Source organism: Stegostoma tigrinum, chromosome 13, assembly GCF_030684315.1.
Source record: "Stegostoma tigrinum isolate sSteTig4 chromosome 13, sSteTig4.hap1, whole genome shotgun sequence".
Classification (NCBI taxonomy): Eukaryota; Metazoa; Chordata; class Chondrichthyes; order Orectolobiformes; family Stegostomatidae; genus Stegostoma; species Stegostoma tigrinum.
This window is the reverse complement of record NC_081366.1, coordinates 11160401-11179847: the sequence shown is the minus strand read 5'-3', so window position 1 is coordinate 11179847 and position 19447 is coordinate 11160401. Positions and strand designations below refer to the sequence as shown.

At 39.9% G+C, this 19447-nt stretch overlaps 1 protein-coding gene across 3 annotated transcripts in view; it reads left to right on the top strand.

Moving 5' to 3' along the window:
* Nucleotides 1-14776, top strand: part of canx (calnexin) — a 46921-nt gene extending 32145 nt beyond the window's left edge. For all 3 annotated transcript variants that reach the window (XM_048543633.2, XM_048543632.2, XM_048543634.2), the window contains exons 9-15: nt 3418-3531; nt 4094-4250; nt 6023-6238; nt 7610-7729; nt 8889-9012; nt 9378-9529; nt 10319-14776. In XM_048543633.2, the coding sequence (XP_048399590.2) occupies nt 3418-3531; nt 4094-4250; nt 6023-6238; nt 7610-7729; nt 8889-9012; nt 9378-9529; nt 10319-10345 (910 nt within the window). In that variant the 3' untranslated portion in view covers nt 10346-14776. The remainder of the gene's footprint in view (nt 1-3417; nt 3532-4093; nt 4251-6022; nt 6239-7609; nt 7730-8888; nt 9013-9377; nt 9530-10318) is intronic.
* Nucleotides 14777-19447: the final 4671 nt, after the last annotated feature.

Below are 19447 nucleotides of genomic sequence, written 5' to 3'. Positions count from 1 at the left end.
AATACTCATTAAAATTCCCATTCATGTTTCCAAAACACGTAATCCCTTCCTCCCTCATTGCCTCACATGCCTTCTATCTCTGTAAACTCAAACAATCCTATAAATAATTTGAAACTTGTGTAATTCTTCAATTCTGGCATCTCTATTCTAATATTCTCTCCTCTTTTTGATGGATGTCTTCACGTGCCTGTTCTTAAGTTTCAGAATTCCCTCCCTCTACATCTCCTGTTTATTCTTTGCTTCAGCTAAGTTTTTGGTTACTTGTCCTGATGTTTCTTTGTGTCAAATTTTAAATTATCAGCATTCTTATTCTGTGCCTTGGAATGTTTAACTATATTAAAAGTATAATCTGTACAAATGTTTGCTATCCTTATTGAGAAAGGGAAAGTGAGGACAGCTTGAGTTTAATTTTCATGACCATAGTTCTATAATGGCTTTGCTACTTCTGTGACCTTCCTGTATGTAGACTGGCTGCTTCATAAGCAACTGGTGAAATGTACAATTTTGGTGACTTCCTTTTGGAAAAGGATACATTTGCACTAGCAATTCAAAGAAGGTTAACTTGATACATTCCAGGAATGGAGGATTTATGAAGAAAGCTTGAACAGGTTGGGCCTGTATCTTTTGGAGTTTTGAAGACACAGATGGTTTAATCAAAACACAAAATGTTGAAAGGATTAAAGTTGAGGATACCAAGAGAGGATTTCCTCTTGTGGGGAAGATTTAAATCCGTGCTATCGTTTGAGTTTGAGATCTCCCTTTTAAAGACATTTTTTGAGGAGTGCAAGAGTGGAATTCCCTTTCCTCCAGACAGTCATGAAAGCTGTATTTTCAAATTTATTCACTAAGTTGGATAAAATTTTGATTGAGAAAGGAGTTGAGCATTGAGGGATGGGCATACAGGCAAGAAAGTGAACCTGAGACTATAACCAGATCGGTCATGATCATCTTATACAGTAAAGCAGGCTAGAGAAATAAAATGGCCCACTCCTGTTCCTGTGGGGATCACTTGGCTGGTTTGTGATCAACGTGATGCCAAATGAAAGGTTTATTTCCCATATAGACTGAAGTTATCTTGATACCATGTTCTCAATCTTGTTCCTACTTGAGGCATGGCGACTCTGCAATTAAACTCTCCTCCAGACAGTTCTCTAATGAGAGAGAAGTCTATGGTCCTCTGGGACTATGGTGACTACATGTCAAAAAGTGTTTGTTACGGTTTGAGGTGCCCTCAGTTGATATAAAAATGCAGGTCTGTTTACTTTAAATATCTCTAGTCTAAGTTTATATGCTACATGATTCTATGACTGTCCAACCTTAGTAACATTTAATCTATGCATTATCTGAACACTTCAAAATTTCTATTATTCAATGAAGGTCCTTTTGAAAGTCTGACCTCTGCCCAGATTGATAACTAGCTTTTACTGTAGTTTGTTCCAGGTTATGTGCAAAATTATTCTCTGCAGTCTTTCATTCCCTTCTGTGGATTAGGCATAGTTGATTTCCTTTGTTGCTTCTCCATTTCATAAAACAGTTTATTGCGGCAGATTCTTCATTTCACAGTTGTTCAGTGTTGCAGCAGATGCACATTTCAACTTAATTTTTTTTAGTCTGAAAGGTGTGTAATTCTGTGGGCTTGAATGAGCTAAACTATTGCCTGTAGAGTGTTATTACCTCTAGTTTTCTTTGTACTTTGGAGTTGCTGGACTGGTATGTTGCCGGATCAATTCTGAAGACCCAATAAGAAATAGTTTATACAGTTGCCAGGGCCCTGGTATTATCCTACACTCTGCAATCTATGCAGCTTTTTCATGATATGGTTGTAGTTTGAGACTCATTCACCTTTGTCTTTTTGTCTTTGTAGTCTCAATCATGACTCTGTTCTGCACTCACCGCTCTTCAAATTCCAGTATTTATCTCATTCTGTTTGGAAAGTTACTGTTGAATCAGTTCTCATTGCATTTTCAGGCAGCATGTGGCAGATTGTCTCATTTCTCCATTTTAACAAAAAAAAGTCTTGATGTTTGAAGGAGGGAATTTCTTTAACCTTGCTGTTGAATCTGTGAACCCGATAGTTAAGTGATTGGGTAGCTTAGGAGAAATACCAGTTTCTAAATGTTAAATTCAATTTCACTGTATCTAGATTGAATTGAAGTTCGTGGTACCTATGGAAAGGCTATTTGCCTTGCAATAGAATATAGCTCATAAAGAGTTATGACACAGTTGTCGTTTTTTTTTGGATGCTAGCTTTGGGCATTTGGAAAGCACCCTAGTCTTCAGTCAGAGGTTGTATGACCAAGTTAGCCACGGATAACAGTTTGGAGGAGAGCCAAGGAAGTGTTGCATTATGGCTCCCATCTTTTGAATATAGAATTAAACTAAGACCCAGTCTGTATACTGTGCCATATTGCTGCTTGGAGAGCCTCGCTGTGCACATTGGATTAAACAGTGACTACAATTAAAATACCTCATTAGCTGTCGAGTGCTTTGGGATGTCCTGAGGTTGTAAAAGATTAGTCTGCCTTTCTGGTTACAAATTTGCATGTTTGGCTCCAAAAGGGAAAATATTTATCAACACTACATTACTGTTCATGCCGTGAATGGAAAAATACATTCTCGATACGTTCCCTTGGCTCTCTAAGTCCTTGCTGTTAAAACCCAGGTGACTCTGCTACTCTCCCTCAAGCAGTGACTGCTTTCCTCAGTCTTCCTCCACTCTCTGGATCCCCATACCTCCATCTGTCTCCTTCCCTTGTGCACCCTAGTCTGTTCCCTCTTAAGCCCCAGATTCTTTGCTGACTCTTTCCCTTCCTCCCACCCACTCTGCAGGCTTTTAAAATCCAACCTAGAGTGCCGAAATGAAGACTTGATTTGCCTTTCTGTCACTCTCTGGTCATCACTATGAAGCAAGAAGAGATGACACTAGGATTGTTGCCTTGGGTAGTGAAGGCAGAGGGGTTGGGCGGGAAGAGACCTTGAATAAGGTGTAGGATGTTCTGAGGGACCAACCTTTCCCTGTTAAAGGGAGCAATAAGCAATAGGTATAGATTTAAGTTAAGGGCCAGGGGGTTCAGAGGGAGTTTGAGTAAGTGTTTTTTCAACCAGTAGTTACAGGCTACCTGGAACTCACTGCTAGTAGGGGTGGGAACCCTCAAGGGATTTAAGAACTATTTAAATGAAGACTTAAAACGTCAAGAATATGATGTTATGGACTGAGTGCAGAAAATGACATTAGACCAAGTGTGTGGCTGGTGTGGGGTCAATAGGCCGAAGGGGCTCTTTAACTGAATTTAACTCCCTAATGCGGTCAGTACCCAAGTTCCATCGTCAGGGTTTACTATGGGCATGTGAATTGAGATATCAGTCTTTTGCAGTGTGATCATGTTGTTAATTTCTGATGTTCTCCTCCCATTTCAGGGATGAGGATGCTCCTGCTAAAATTCCTGATGAAAATGCTGTCAAGCCTGAAGGCTGGCTTGATTCTGAACCTGAATATGTGCCTGATCCTGATGCAGAAAAACCAGATGACTGGTAGGTTCAGCTTTTTAATTAAGCTGTCTTCAAAGATGTAACAAGTACATCCTCAGCTCATCCATTTGGAAAATAAATCATTGCTAGTTTGTGCCCCTCTTGGGGATGCGACAGGAATACATGGTCTGGGGATGGGGTTTCGTGCTGGGGAAGTGGGGCTTGAGAGAAGTAGTAGTTGATACTATTTATTATGAGGGCTGTATAAATAATTATTTGATAGTACAGAACTTAAGCGCTGCTTAAAAGGGAAGTCAAAGTTTTTTGCCTTGCATTAAGGCTAGGAAGCAAGAAACCAGGCTTGAGAAAAGGAACATGAATCTACATTGCATAAGAGGCTGCTGATTGGTCCAGCTAATCAATATATTAATTTTGAATGGTTTGTATGTATGTTTTTTATGTGGGCTGCACTGTTGGAGAGTCTGAATGTCCACCTTTCTGAAGTAATTCAGTCTTCAAAAATATTGAAACTGCTATCCTGAAATTGAAGTTTTGGTTGTGAATACCCAATGAAACCTTGGCCGTGACTTTTTTCTCACGGTCTGTGTCACCCCTTCCTTTGTAGGGATGAAGAAATGGATGGTGCGTGGGAGGCTCCACAAATAGCAAATCCCTTGTGTGAAAGTGCTCCTGGATGTGGGCCTTGGAAAGTTCCGATGATTGATAACCCAGATTACAAGGGTAAATGGAAGGCTCCAATGATTGATAACCCCAACTACCAGGTAATGTCAAAATGAGTAACGTAGCTTTGAAACAACAGCCGTTGACTGCATCATTATTCTTCCTCCTTTATATTTAGTACTATTTATATTTCTTTGTCTTTCTGTGGTCTGGCATTAATTTCTGGAATTTATTATTCCCATTGGGTTTACTCTTCATTCCTCAACCATTTATTCATGCTGTCACTAAGTTGGGAATTTCAGGAGTAAAGTTGCCTAAATTTTTTGAGGAGATTTTTAACTTTTTGTTGCAGTGAACTAGTAGATTATTCTATTACCAATTGATTCTTTTCATGCCCAAAAAAATGAAGATGTCTGTTTTTGAATATGCCTAGGATCAGTGGGTCAGTATTTGCCTTGTGAAAGGAAAGGCTTTGAGCCCCTTCACCCCTCAAAGACTGGATGAGATTGACTTTCTTTGTCTAAGCATTTGTGTAAGCTGTTTCCTGGGTTGGTGAGCAGCACCCTTGATCCTAATCTGAAAGTCGTCGGTTCAATTCCAATTCCACCCACGTTTGCCTGTTACAAATGAGGCTGACAATTTGGGCAACACTGAGACAGTGTAAAACATCAGGTTTTGTTTAAGGATCAGGTGTTAACCTTGTATGTGACTGGGTGAATGGAAAAGACTCCTTGGACTGGAATCGGTTCCCACTTAGGCGTAGTGTGGGGGTGGGGGGGCGCACACTTTGAAGGATTGTGTAAAATAGCCCCACTTGTTTGTACCTGGTACCATGCTGAACTCCATGATTCACTAGATGGGTAGGCACTATACTTGCTAGCCTGCCTGTCAACTTATATAAATAATTGGTCAATTCAATTTCAGTGATCATATAAATCTGGATAACATACTGCTGACTCCAGCGGTTTGCATGGGCTCTTGTGTAGTCGTGGTGTGGCCGCAAGTTGAATAGAAAATATTGAGAATCTGGGCTCGCTATTCAGACAGTAAAAATATATAATAGATTTACAGTACAGAGATAGTTTCCTTACCTCTGGACAAGGGTGCCTAGGTTCAAAAGTCCTGTCTGCACTAGAGGTTAGAGAGAAGAAGGTTAAGAGGTGACCTAATAGAGACATACAAGATGATCAGAGGATTAGATAGGGTGGACAGTGAGAGCCTTTTTCTCCCCGGATGGAGATGGCTAGCATGAGAGGATGTAGGTTTAAATTGTCGGGTGATAGATATAGGACAGATGTCAGAGGTAGATTCTTTACTCGGAGTTATAAGGGCATGGAATGCCCTGGCTGCAACAGTAGTAGATGTGCCATGTTTAAGGGCATTTAAATGGTCATTGGATAAATATGAATGATAATGGAATAGTGGTAGGTTAGATGGGCTACAGATTAGTTTCACAGGTCGGTGAAACATGGAGGGCCAAAGGGCCTGTACTGCTCTGGTGTTCTAAGTGTCTAATAACATCTCTATATAGGTTAGTTCAAAAATAACTACAACTGATATGGGCCAGTTATTGTTCGAGACCTCTGAGTAAAGATGGAAGGAAGGAGGGTGCTACGCACACATAGGGGGCACCCTGTTTGAATTGTATTAGTATAGTGGGCTGAATGGCTTTAATTTCTGTAGAATATGAAATGTGACTGGTTTACGTTTTGCGAGTAATAAGAAAACATGAGTGACACAAGTTACAGACTTGTATCTAGTTTTGAAGTCCAAATATAACAGTTTACTTTTTATGTCTGATGGTATCTCATCCCAAGGTTGACTTATGTCAGAGTTTTATGAAGGATTTAACACTCAATGTTGCTAATTTTAGGGAGTCTGGAAACCAAGGAAGATTTCCAACCCAGACTATTTTGAGGACTTGCACCCATTCAAGATGACTCCTATCAGTGCAATTGGTCTGGAGCTGTGGTCAATGTCATCTGATATCTTCTTTGACAACTTTATTGTTTGCTCTGACAAGGCGGTGGTTGACCAGTGGGCGAGTGATGGCTGGGGTCTGAAGAGAACAGCTGAGGGGAGTGCCGAGGTAAGGACAAAATCTAGAATGGTTTTTCTATCTCTGAAATTCCTAGGCTTTGGAGAATAGAAAAAGGGGTAAGACCCTTAAACTTGTTCCACAGTTCAGTGCAATCATGGTCAATCTATGACGTTATTACAATTAGGAGTTCCCATTATCTCTGATCACAATTTTAAACTCACTGTGAAGCCTCTTCCAGGATGCCTAACCTGAAGAAGTTACCCTCCTCCATCCGGACCAACCTCAGGGGATCTCTCTCCCATTGCAACTCTTCTCCTCTATCCATCTTTGGTCGTTGTCCCCCCCCCCCCCCCCCCCCCCCCCCCCCATTTCAGAATCCTCTTCCCATCCTCCTTTTCTGATGAAGGGTCTAGGCCCAAAATGTAAGTTTTTGTGCTCCTAAGATGCTGCTTGACCTGCTGTGTTCATCCAGCTCCACACTTCGTTATCTGTGTTGTCTTATAGACCTGTTTGTGGAAGAGTTGCAAAATTTTACCGCTCTTGCGGTTAGAAATAGTTTCTAATTTCACCCTTGAAATGTGTAACTTTTAATTTTTGAGCATGTGTTGTTTTAGCAGATGTTACCTTTAAGCTGACATGGGACCTGAACCCATATTTTCGTGGGCCGTTGTATTGAAGAGGTGGTAGTGAGGTTCCTTGATATCTTCGCCAAAATGTGTGCCCCAGCCAACATCACTTAGAAACTTCAAAATTGCAGATTTTGTTGCATTTCTCTTTGTGGGAGATGCCGTATTTCTTACATTGCACTAGTGACTACACCTAAGTCTTTGTGCTGTGAAGCACTGAGGTTGCCTTTTTTTTACCCTGACAATTTTTATTGTCATCATGCAGCAGTGACAAAGCAATGAGCTTATTCCAAATGTGAGTACGATGGACCTATATAATTACAGCATTTTAATGAGTTTTATTACTCTGGTGCGGGTATCATAGAAGTTGGTATTAATTTTTTTACAAAGCAGGATTATAGCCTGAGTGATTATTCGTTAATATGGCAGCAGTGAACAAGAGCAGCCTGCAGTATAGTGCTAATGAGACTGGACTATTGATTGAGAATCCCAGGCTGATATTCTAGGGGTGTGGTTTTATATCCCAACATGTCAAATGGTGAAATTTGAACTCCATCTTAAATATCTGGAATTTTTAGAAACATAACTAAATGGTGACCAAGTAATCATTGTCAAAATCCTCTCAGTTCCTTTGTCCTTTTGGGGATGAAATCCGCCTTCCTTATCTCTCTGGCCTAAATTTGGCTCTAGAATGTGGTTGAATCTCATCTGTTCTTTGGGTATTTCAGTACTAATCGCATTTTGGGGAAATAAAAGCCTCACTAGTTTTTAACATTGTGTGTTTGGTTTACAGTCGGGAGTAGTTGGACAGTTGATGTCAGCAGCTGAGGAACGCCCGTGGCTTTGGATTGTCTACATCCTCATCATTGCCTTACCTGTGTTCCTGGTCATAGTATTCTGCTGTACTGGAAAGGTAGGAACATCTTTCCTAAACCTGCTTTCTGTGGATGTTGGGTATTGTATTTTGTAGGCTTGTTGCTTCAGCCCCTTGAACTGGATAATGCAACGTCTTTAATCAGGGCATGAGAGGAACTGACCATATGCATGAATACCGTCCCCAACCAAAGCCAATATTTATGGGAACCTGGGGTGGAAAGGCGAACTGAAGAGTTGCAGCTGTAATACAAAATAGCTGTCAAATTGAATAATCTTGCCTCTAAATCTGTATCTCTTCACCCCTTATTAAAATGGTTTTTCTCAGAGCTGCATGTAACATCCACTGGCACACTCATAAGAAAACACTCTCTGCCCTTCTGGAACTGTGAAACATTTTGCACTGAATATTCTGTACTCTTCTCCACTCTTGTTTGGCTGGGTGGGACTCCATTCAACTGCTTCCATTTATACCTGTCTAATGATGAACAGAATCACTTGCAATGGCTTATTCTCTGTGCTGAATCATTGTCTCTGTCTCTGGTGTTGCCCAGGGATCTATCCTTGGTCCTTTCCAATTTCTCTTCTCTTTGTGCTGTCCCTTGACAACATCCAAAGGTACAATATTCCTTTGTCACGTGTAAGCTGATAACATCCAGCTCTATTTACCACCATTTTTCTTGATTCTTCACTGTCTGTTAAATTATCGGACTACTTATCCATCATCAAATTTTGGATAATATTTAAATCACAGAATTTCAGCTTACAAAGACTGAAGCCCTTTCCTTTGGCTCCTTGCCCAAGTTTCACTCGTTTGTTACCAACTCCATTCCTCTCCCCAGCAATAATCTGCAATTGTTTGCAGCCTCCAATGTAATTGACTGAGATGAGCATCTGACTACATGTCCATTGCATCAGCAAGAACTGTTGGTTTCCATTTCTCTAGTCTCACTGTTAAAACTTACTATTTGTGTCTGTAACTTGCTGACTTGACTATTCCCACGCATTCAAGTTGGTCTGTTATAATCTGTCAAATTTCATCCAAAACTCTGCTTGTCTGATTTTGCAACCAGTCCTGTTTGCCTATTTCCCCAGTACTTGGTGGCTAAAGCTTTGAAACGTGGCAAATGAAGGTCTAATTAATTTAACATAATGCTTGTCAGATATCAGAGATTGAAAGTGTTGATTTTGTCTTATAGAAAGATGCTGCTGCTGAATACAAGAAGACTGATGCCCCACAGCCTGATGTGAAAGGGGAAGAGGAAGAAGACCAGAAGGAGGATGAGGAGCTGAAAAAGGAGGAGGAAGGAGAAGAAAAGACAAGTGAGTGATTCCTGAGTGCTTTGAAGAATTGAATTTCCTTTCTGGCATCTTTGGGCAATATTTACCCTTCAACCAATGGCTTTCGGTATTTAAAGGAAAACAGGTTATCTAGTCGTCATTACTGAGTAATGGATCTTGGTCTGCCGGAAATATCTGCTGTTTTGCAGCGACTGCATTTCAAAAAGTCCTCCTTTGACCATAAACCTGAGAAAGGTGCTAGAGTTGTTGAAGTCAATGTTGAGGTTGGAAGTTTGTAAAGCACCTAACCTAAAATGATGCTTAAACTTTTTGTCACTCTCATATGCATTGTATTTACTCTGGTTACTTTTTTGAGTTAATTTTGCCAATAACTTATAATGTTGCAGATGAAGAGAAACAAAAGAGTGATACGGAGGATGCTACAGAAAATGCAAACCAGGAGGAGGAGGAGGAGGAGGGGGAGGAGGAAGAGGATGATCAGGTGGAGCAGAGAAAGGAGAAAGGGGCACCAGAGAAGTCAAGTGCTGAGCAGGTTGAAGTAAGTCGATGAAAGTTGCAATTGGTGGGGAGCCATTGTGTGCCATTTAGTCTTGGATGTTGACATCAAACCAGTGAAGAACATGTTGATAACTTTACAGCAGTGATGTCTTTACATCATTTTGTTTGAAAAAGGAAGGTGGACTCCCCTGGAGTAGCATTCTCCTTGAAACTCAATGGATTTACTTCTGAGATTTGATCTGGAACACAGTTGAGATTCTTGCAATCTGCAAGATTTTCATCTTCTGAGATGTTTGACCACGATCAGTAGTTTTTTTCTGAATACCAATGGATTTCAAGATAAGTAGCAAAAGTGGAATTTCAGCAGAAAATCCACCACAGTAATTTGGCTAAAATTATTTGAGGCATATAACTAAATTTTATTTCTGGTATTAAAATACAAGGTTTGCCGCCTTATTCATTTTTGGTTGGTATTACTGGCAAGGGTGGCACTTTTTCCATGTACCCATCTGAAAAGGTTTTTGGCCTGCTTGACCTTGAAACACTTAACAAATTACGACTGACTAATGACTCTATTTCAGAGTTGGAAAGTCAACCAGTTTAGCATTGGAATGGAATCACAAACTGGGAAAAGCACAGGGTTCCTTCCCTAAAGGAATGTTATTGAAACAGTGTTTTGATGATCTTGACAGTTTTTGTCATCACTTATGACCTCCTTTTTGTGTATTGCTGGGTGGCTAGTCCAGTACCATATCTTGGTGTAGAAAGAAGTTTTGGAACTAACACTGTAGAGTTTGTGTTTTTGATTTGTGATTTCTTTTTATTGCAGAAGAAAGATGACTCAAGTACAAATTGAAAACAATGGGAAGAGTGAGCTGTTTCCTGTCATAATTTTGTTTGGGCAACACTTGCGATTTCTAAAGAGAGACCATCTTCACTGGATTTACAGAGTTGAACTTTTAGAGGATTTCGTGAGATAATTGTTGTGTGCAAAAGAAAACCCTACACATCATACTGACCAAACACTAAATAGACCAGGTTATTGTACATTTTCAGCAAGGACTGTAATCTAAATTGAAATGTACTTTATATATAAAAGATATATATTATATTTAGCAAAACAATTCCTGCTCATTGGTACAAGTCCTCTAAATTCTTAAATTATTAAACTAGTGCCTGGTAATCTTCAATTGGATTTTAGACTTACTAAATTAAAGTCAAAATGCTCAGTGTAGGTAGACCCAACATGGAAGCAAGACGAGTCTTGTAAATAAGGCAAACTGATGGGATGGGGCCTGTATACCATCAGTGCTTTTGTTGGCTTTAAGTACAAACTTTCCTGGATTGGCAAATAAATCATTTCCCCAAAACTCATTGAACAAATTTCTGTATTTGGCAAAATGTCATAAACCTTCTAGTTTTTTTTATCTTGAGGCTCTCTTTTGAGGTGGAATGAGTGTGGAAGTGAGCGGGAATAGTTTCTGTTGTACATCATAATTTATCTCGAACTTTTCCTGCTGTGTCTCATGGGGAGCAAAAAAAACTTAGCTTTTTAACAATACTCACCCAAACTAACTCTGCAGTTTTCACGTTGCTGTCTCCCATTCTTCTGCCTTAAATAAAGGAAATAGTAATTTTTTTAAACGATCACTTTCCAAGTTGATAGCTGAGCAAATGACCAGTGAGGTAGATGAGGGGAAAGCTCTAGCACAATTTAGGTTTTTCTGTAGGTTTAATTTTCCTACTTTTTCCACTCTTCCTTCCTATCGATACCCAATTGGCTCACTACTACAATTTGTGTCTAAAAGATTTTCCCCATAAATTGATATTTTTGCAGCTTGCTGTTTGTGGATTTTGTTCTTTCATCTTTTCCAAATACCTATTTCCTTGACTCTGTTGAAATAAAAACTTATATCATTGTTAATGTTACTTTGTCTATTTTGGCACCCTACCTGCCCATAAACTTACAGAATTAGGTTGGTTAGGAACTAAAAACCCTGCAATCTCTTGAAGTGTACTTTTGAAACAGATCTAATATCCTAAAACACTTTGCTTTCTGACCTACTGATTTGTATATTTTCAGTGAGATGTGATAGTAATGGCTGCAAATAAATGCTGTTTTATAGGATAATTTTAAAATCCTGACTTCCTTTTTTAAGCACATGGTAGTCAGTGGCCAATTGTAATGTTGCACCACAACTGGACTCGCGCAAGCATTGGAATCTCACTTATCCAAAGGGAGGGTAGAAAGCTTGCAGATGGGAACTTTTAATTACTTTCCAAGCATGTCCAGGATGATTTCAATTCATATTGGCTCACTATATAGCTGAGCTGGTTAGTTGTTAAGGTAAAGACATTTCTGCTAATTCTCCACACTGTCCAAATGCAGCTCCTTTTCTTGGCAATGTGTTGGCACTGATAGCTTTTGCTTAGAGCTGCATGACCTTTTTGCTAAGCTATGCACATGGCCATTGGTCAAGTAATTGACAAGAGGGTGTGATTGAGCTTGAGAGCATAATCCTTCCTGTTGTACTGCCTTTTGAAGTTTGAATTGAGGTATATTTTGGATGGTTGTGGAGTTATTGCTCATGGAATCTAATGTGTGCTGTAATTGCTCAAATAATACATGACTAATTTCAAATGGTAATGTGTTCCAAATGTCAATGGTGAGTTTGAACACATTATTACTTAATCATTGATTCTCTGATATTATAACCTTTAACTCTAGCCGTTGATTTCTTCTGAATTATGCCTGTGTGGGCTTTACCTGGTTAAATGTTTAGTTCCACATTTGGGCCTTTGATAATTATGCAAACAAAGCAAGACAATAGGTATACTTTACACATCATTGAGTAGGAAGGGATCAAATAAAACTCCAGTCCTCAGTGTAGGGGTTTTATTTTTTAAGGGAACTATTTTCCATTGTCCTGAATGTTTGCTTTTTGTGGAAATCTTTAATCTTTGAAGCACTGTACAAGGCAGAAGAGAGTTTAGAGAAGGAGCCAACAATGAGAAAGCACTGAAAGTATCTATCAAACTTGCAGTATTTATCTTGTAGTACTGTTAGGTGTGAGTATATTTAATCCCATAGCAACTGATGTCATTTTCATTGACTATATTGTACTCTTGTCTTTAGTCAGTTTCTTTACATGTCATAGGGCAGACCTGTGCCTCAGTGACATCTCTCAAATAGCAAATAGATGAATGACCAGTTAATGTTTTCTTTACTGTAACAGAAAAAGATCCAAATTCAGTGACACCACAACCAAGCAACCAATTTAGTAAGGTGGTTCTTGTAACTCATGTCATGAAAAAAAACTGTACTAAAATTTTTTTCCTCTGTATTTTGGGAGATAAACCCATCCAGATCTTGTACCCATTTTCTCACAAACATAATTTTAAGTGTTGCTAGTGACAGTAAAATTGCACTTGTACATGATTTGTTCTGCTATACCTTGGAATTGGAATCATTTTTTTAGTTGGATGGTTAAGTTTGATTGGAGCAATTTCCCTTCAACAACCCCACACCGCCTTCCCAAAAAAAAGTGTACTGAAATAATTCCTTAATGGGTGTAGGACAAAGGCTCTCTAAGTGCAAATCAAAGTGACCATCTCATTCTGAAAGCAGTGCAAATCCTCAGACACTGATTTGGATCCCCTCAAATTTTTTGGTATTAATCTTTTGGATAAAAATAATAGATCTGCTATACTTTATTTTTGGATAAACCCTAATTAGCACAGCAAGCAAGAAGGCCATAATATGTAATATAAATAAATTTGATGGCAGGTTTGTGGGAGAGTCAGTACTTGTAAATGGATGTGCATACACAAATCTACAAAGAAGGCTGCATAATGCCCTGCCAAAACAAACTCTGTGGTCTTTGTGCTCCTTAACGTTTTCTGCTAGCCATGTTCTCTTGCACTGAATTCGCAAATATTTTCTTGCTGCTATTGCTGTTGAACCGATTTTTGATTTTGAAGAAGTGTATGAAGGTACATTGACAGGATGACTGTGTAGCCAGTGCCCCTGATCCATCTCTCTTTCTCCCACCAACCCCCCAAAAAAACAACTCTTGGCTGGGCTTCCTAAATATTCTAACTTCCTAATTTGATTCAATTTTGTTTGTTTGCTTTATTGAACTTTTTTTTGGATGAAGCTTATTAAATGAGTTACTGCATGTGAGCTCTCATTTTTGATGGGATAATCCAGTTGAAGTGGGAACACTGCACTGCCACAATTTATTGGAATACTGATGTGTTTTGTTTTCAGTTGAGAAAATATGGCAAATGTGGCCTTTTTCTAGTTGCAGTGTGCTTGCAATAAGAAGCCTCTGGAGCCTACTCAAGATTTTGTGTAGAATAACAAAACAAAAATCCATGGTCGACTCAGGACCCCAGCTGAGAATCTTGCTGGCTTTTCCGGAATGTGATGAGCAACGCAACCATGTTATTTTTCTTCCCTGTCCCTGATGTAAAGCTTTTATAAGAACCTTGATTCCCTTGAGGGTGGTGTGCTAATCACCATGGCAGTAGCTAACTGTGGTAGAAATGAAAGTTTGTAATGGTAACCAAACCATCTTTCTGCTATTGCAGCCTGTAGCAGAGTATCAACAGGCACTGGTGCTTTCCAATTAATGTATGTCCAAGTAATAATTACAGAAGGAAATTGTTGACAGTGGTACAGTAACAAGATAATTTTATTCCTTGTTTTTGCTATGATTATGCTTTTTGCATACTAACATGTTGTAAGAGAAGTCCTTTGTTCCTGTGCTGGTAGATTTATCAGTAAGTTTCAAGTGACAAATTGACCATTCTAGTTAATACTGCTCCAACCCATTGCCAGTCAAAGACTCACCCAAACATCCAAGTGGGGAAAATTTCACTGAAGTAAATTTAAGTTGTTATTAAAATATGCTGACTGATTTTTAACTTATCCTGTTATTAAATGTTCACTTAATGTTATGTTGTGCTCTGATGTTCAATGTTTTGTTTAAAAAAAGCTCACTTTGCCATCTTTTAAATGGTCTTCACCCTGTTCAGAGAATGACCTTCGAGTAGTCTAGACACACTCTTAACCAATTGATTTGTAGGTAGCACATAAAGGACCTGTCTTTCAACAGAGATACTCCTGAGCTTTAAAGAGCTGATTTGTGTAGAGAATTTGGAGTGTCAAACAACATTGACTTGACTCCACCTGGGGTCAAATTGTTTAAGTACTTCTCTTCCAGAAATGTAAATGCAAAATTGTGAAAATTGTTTCCTGCAACTTAAAAAGCAAAAATTAAAACAGATGTCCAGCCTCTTCATTTTACTGACTTCCCTACTTTATCATTTGAGTCTTAGGATGTAAATAAGTGAACTTGATGACCACTCAGTTTACAACAGATGATTTGACAGGAATCTGCATATTGAATGATTGGAGTCATGGGTAGATTGGCTTGAACAAATCCCCTTTTGCACCTGGATGGAGATTTTAGTGAAGAAGTTGCTGGATGAACATCTTGGGAGGTGGAGAGAACACTGAGTGGGAGGAGAACTCTGTTAGAATGAGTGTATTAACCTTGGTGTTGGTGGAGGAAACAGTGGAATATGAATCCAGTGTTGATATGGAAGGAGGAGAAGGCCACTTGTTATAGGTATTTTCATTCAATCTGTTCAGGGATGGTGTTCAAAACCTGTTAGATTAAATTTAGATTTTACTATCGTGTGTACTTATGTATAGTGAAGTGTATAATGTTACCACAGAAGGTGCTATCTCAGGTAAAGTAAGAGTTGGAAAAGTTAAGCATTTATTCACAGAATGAGTAGAAAAATAAAGGTATTGGTTTTAACATTAAGGTCTTCCTTTACTTTCCTAGTTTCAATTAAGAAATAAGTTAAAAGTTCAGTCTGAGTCCTCTGCTTATCTCTCACTCCAGGAGGCCTCGGCTGTCTGTTCGCAACACCACTGCAGATGCAGTGGGACTTGAATCTGGGCCTCCTCGCCTAAGTAAAATTTCACCATCTAAGATGTTGGGAGCTTGAGACCCTACATCCAAAATATTAGCCTCAAGTTCTGGATTACCTGTGCAGTGACATAACCACTATACTCCCTGCCTTGTAACCACTTGTTATAAATATTTTCTAATGAACCTGTTTGGAATGTTATTTTATACCTTTGCAGCAAGTGTGATTTATGACTTGAACTAAAGGTACTTCTGAAATATCACTTTATGGGGTCTGGAATCCTGTGTAGATTTTATTTATCAACCTGTTCAAAGATGTTGTGACGTTAAAGGTGGGACTTGAACTTGGGCTCCCTGGTTCAGAAGTAGGGTCATGACCGTTGCACCACAAGACCCCTTTTAAATCTAGTTATAGGCAAATCTGACCTAGAGGCATGCAAGAAGTTTTGGGTTAGAGAAAGTTGTAAATGACCAGTATCAAACCCAGGTCTTCTGCTTGGAAGGCAGCTACGTACACCGTCGATGACAACCTACAGCACTCTGGTAATCCCAAGCACAAACCAGATTGCAGCCTACAGTGTGAGGCCACGAGAGTGGTCCATACATTTGTTAGGGCCCTGAGTTATTGAAGAGGAAAACGAATGGAGGACTGGACGACTTGAGAGAAGTGGTTGAGTGTCATTTAATCCAAGATTACTGAGAATAGATTATAGGGAACAACCAGTTAGCTGTGAATTAGTTCAATTTTGTGTTTTTGAGGCATTTTAAAATGAACAAACCTATTTATGTCACATCTTGCAGGAACACCACTTCCAAATTGCAAAGTAGAAACATAGTCAGTGACTATCTCTTGAATTGTGGCCACATTTATAATGCTAGGATTGTGATAAGCAATTTTTGCACAGCAGGGTGTCAATAATAATGACACAAAAAATGATTTTTTTTTGCTGAGATCCCAAGAGTGCCATGGGATCTTTGTCTCAGCTGTCACAAGTGGAATATCAGATTTTGCATGTGATTGGAAATAGTTTCACTCCTTTTTTTCCCCTCTAATATTCCTTCATTAGTTCAAATAGTTCCATTATCTTGTTACTTCACCTTCTCTCCTAAAAGGAGAACATGCAACCTAATGTTTAATCTACCTAAGAAAGTGAAGTCTCCTAGCCTTGGAAATATTATTGTCAATTTTTTTTTGTGCAAGAGCTTGGATGAGAATATTCCAGGGAGGTAGGCACACCTCAGACACAGGGAAAAAGGTAGATGGATTACAGTCAGGGGATGGAAAGGGAACAGGCAGACAGTGCAAGGATCCCCTGTGGCCCAACCCCTCAATAACAAGTGTATTGTTTTGGATACTGTTGGGGACGACTTAACAGGGGTAAGTCATGGGGTACAGATCTCTGGCACAGAGTCTGTCCCTGTTGCTCAGAAGGGAAGGTGGGGAGAGGAGGAGAGCATTAGTCATTGGGGATTCCATAGTTAGGGGGAAACAGATTCTGTGGGAACGAGAGACACTCGTGGTTGGTGTTCCCTCCCAGGTGCCAAGGACTGTGGTGTCTGTTTTTGGGATCCTTAAGGGGGAGGGGGAGCAGCCCCAAGTCATGGTCCACATAAGCACCAATGACAGTTAGGAAAAGGGATGGGGATGTAAGGCCAAAATTCGGGGAGCTAGGGTGGAAGCTTAGTGAGAACCAAGTTGTTATCTCTGGTTTGATCTCTGTGCCATATGCTAGCAAGGTGAGGAATAGGGAGAGAGCAGTTGAACATGTGGCTACAGGGATGGTGCAGGAGGGAACTATTCAGATACCTGGATACTTGAGGCTCATTCTGGGGTAGGTGGGACCTCTAAAAACAGGATGGAAGCTAGGGATGAGATTGAAGAGCCTTTGGCTTTGATCTTTGTCGTCATTGTCTACAGGAATCATGCCAGAAGACTGGAGGATAGCAAATATTGTCCCCTTGTTCAAGAAGGCGAGTAGAGACAATCCTGGTAATTATAGACCAGTGAGCCTTGCTTTGGTTGTGGGTAATGTGTTGGAAGGGATTATGGGAGAGAGGATTTATAATCATCGAAGAGAATAATTTGATTAAGGATAGTCAACATGGTTTTGTGAAGGGTAGGTCGTGCCTCACAAAACTTAAAAGTTCTTTTGAGAAGGTGACCAAACAAGTGGATGAGGGTAAAGTGGTTGGTATGGTGTATATGGATTACAGTAAAGTGTTTTGATAAGGTTCCCCATGGTAGGCTATTGTAGAAAATAGAGGCATGGGATTGAGGGTGATTTTAGTGGTTTGGATCAGAAATTGGCTAGCTGGAAGAAGACAGGGTGGTGGTTGATGGGAAATGTTCATCCTGGAGTTCAGTTACTAGTGGTGTATCGCAAGGAGCTGTTTTGGGGCCACTGCTGTTTGTCATTTTGATTTAAATTACCTGGATAGGGGTTTAGAAGGATGGGTTAGTAAATTTGCGGATGACACTGAAGTCTGAGTTGTGGATAGTGTGAAAGGAATTTGCAGGTTAGAGGGACGTAGATAAGCTGCAGAGATGGGCTGAGATGTGGCAAATGGAGTTTGATGTGGAAAAGTGTGAGGCAATTCAGGAATCGAGTACTGGCCTAATGATAAGATTCTTGGTGGTGTGGATGAGCAGAGAGACCTGTGTCCATGTGCATGGATCCCTGAAAGTTGCCACCCAGGTTGATAGGGTTGTTAGGAAGGTATAGAGCGTATTAGGTTTTATTGGTAGAGGGATTTGTGTTTTGGAGTCATGAGGTCATGTTGCAGCTGTACAAAACTCTGGTGCAGGTGCACTTGGAATATTGCGTACACTTCTGGTTGCTGCATTATAGGAAGGATGTGGAAGCAGTGGAAAGGGTGCAGAGGGGATTTACCAGGATGTTGCCCGACATGGAGGGAAGGTCTTATGAGGAAAGGCTGAGGGACTTGAGGCTGTTTTTGTTAGATTTGAGGTGACTTAATAGAGACACACAAGATGATCAGAGGATTAGGTAGGTTTTCACTGTCCACCCTTTTTCCTTGGATGCTGATGGCTAGCAAGAGGGGGACATAGCTTTAAATTGAGGGGTGAGCGATTATAGGACAGATGTCAGATATAGGTTCTTTACTCCAGAAGTAAGGGCAATGCCTGCAACAGTAGTAGACTTGCTAACTTGAAGGACATTTAAATGGTCATTTAATAAACATATGACAATGGAAAAGTGTAGATTAGATGTGCTTCAAATTGGTTTTACAGGTCAGTGCAACCATGAGTGCCGAAGGGCCTGTACTGTGCTGTGTTATGACTAAGTCTAAGCCTTTATTTGTAAAAGTCAAGATCACAAGCAAAACATTGCTGGACATCTGAGATAAGCAGAGAAGGGGCTAGCGTGAGAGAGAGAAAACTAACCATAGCAAGTCAAGTACGATGACTTCAGAGTTAATTAGTACTGGACTTGTTCTGAACACGCGCGCACACACTCTCTCAATGCTGCTAGAGCTGCTGGTTTTTTTCCAGTATTGAGTTGGTTTTATTATCTTTGCCTCGAATGTTCCTCACGTTTCAGCTGTTCTGTGTTCATTCTTTTACCCTGCAAAAGTTCCATTGCCATCCTCCTTTACAGTTCAAAACTAGCCTAAGATTTTAGGTGCAAAGTTTAAGAATGTATCTTGTCTCCATAACCTGTGTTATTAGCTAAACTACATTTCCCAGCATGCATTGGGCACAGATGTGACCTTGTGCCCCCGTCAATCAAGTCAGGGCCGAATTCATCCAAATTCCCATTTTTTTTCCTCCCTTTGGAGGAAAGGGGTGGGGATTTTGATTTTTTTTTGGTACGAAAAAGTTTAATACTAGAAATGGAATTCTCTTTATTTTACAAACACTAGTCCAGTTCATGGGTTCGACTTCACTTACCGTCAAGTGACCCTCAAGCATGTTGCTCATAAAAATAAATGGCCAGCATTTTTTTGTCATAGATCTAGATTGCTGTTAAGTCGAATAAGGAGCCTTGAGA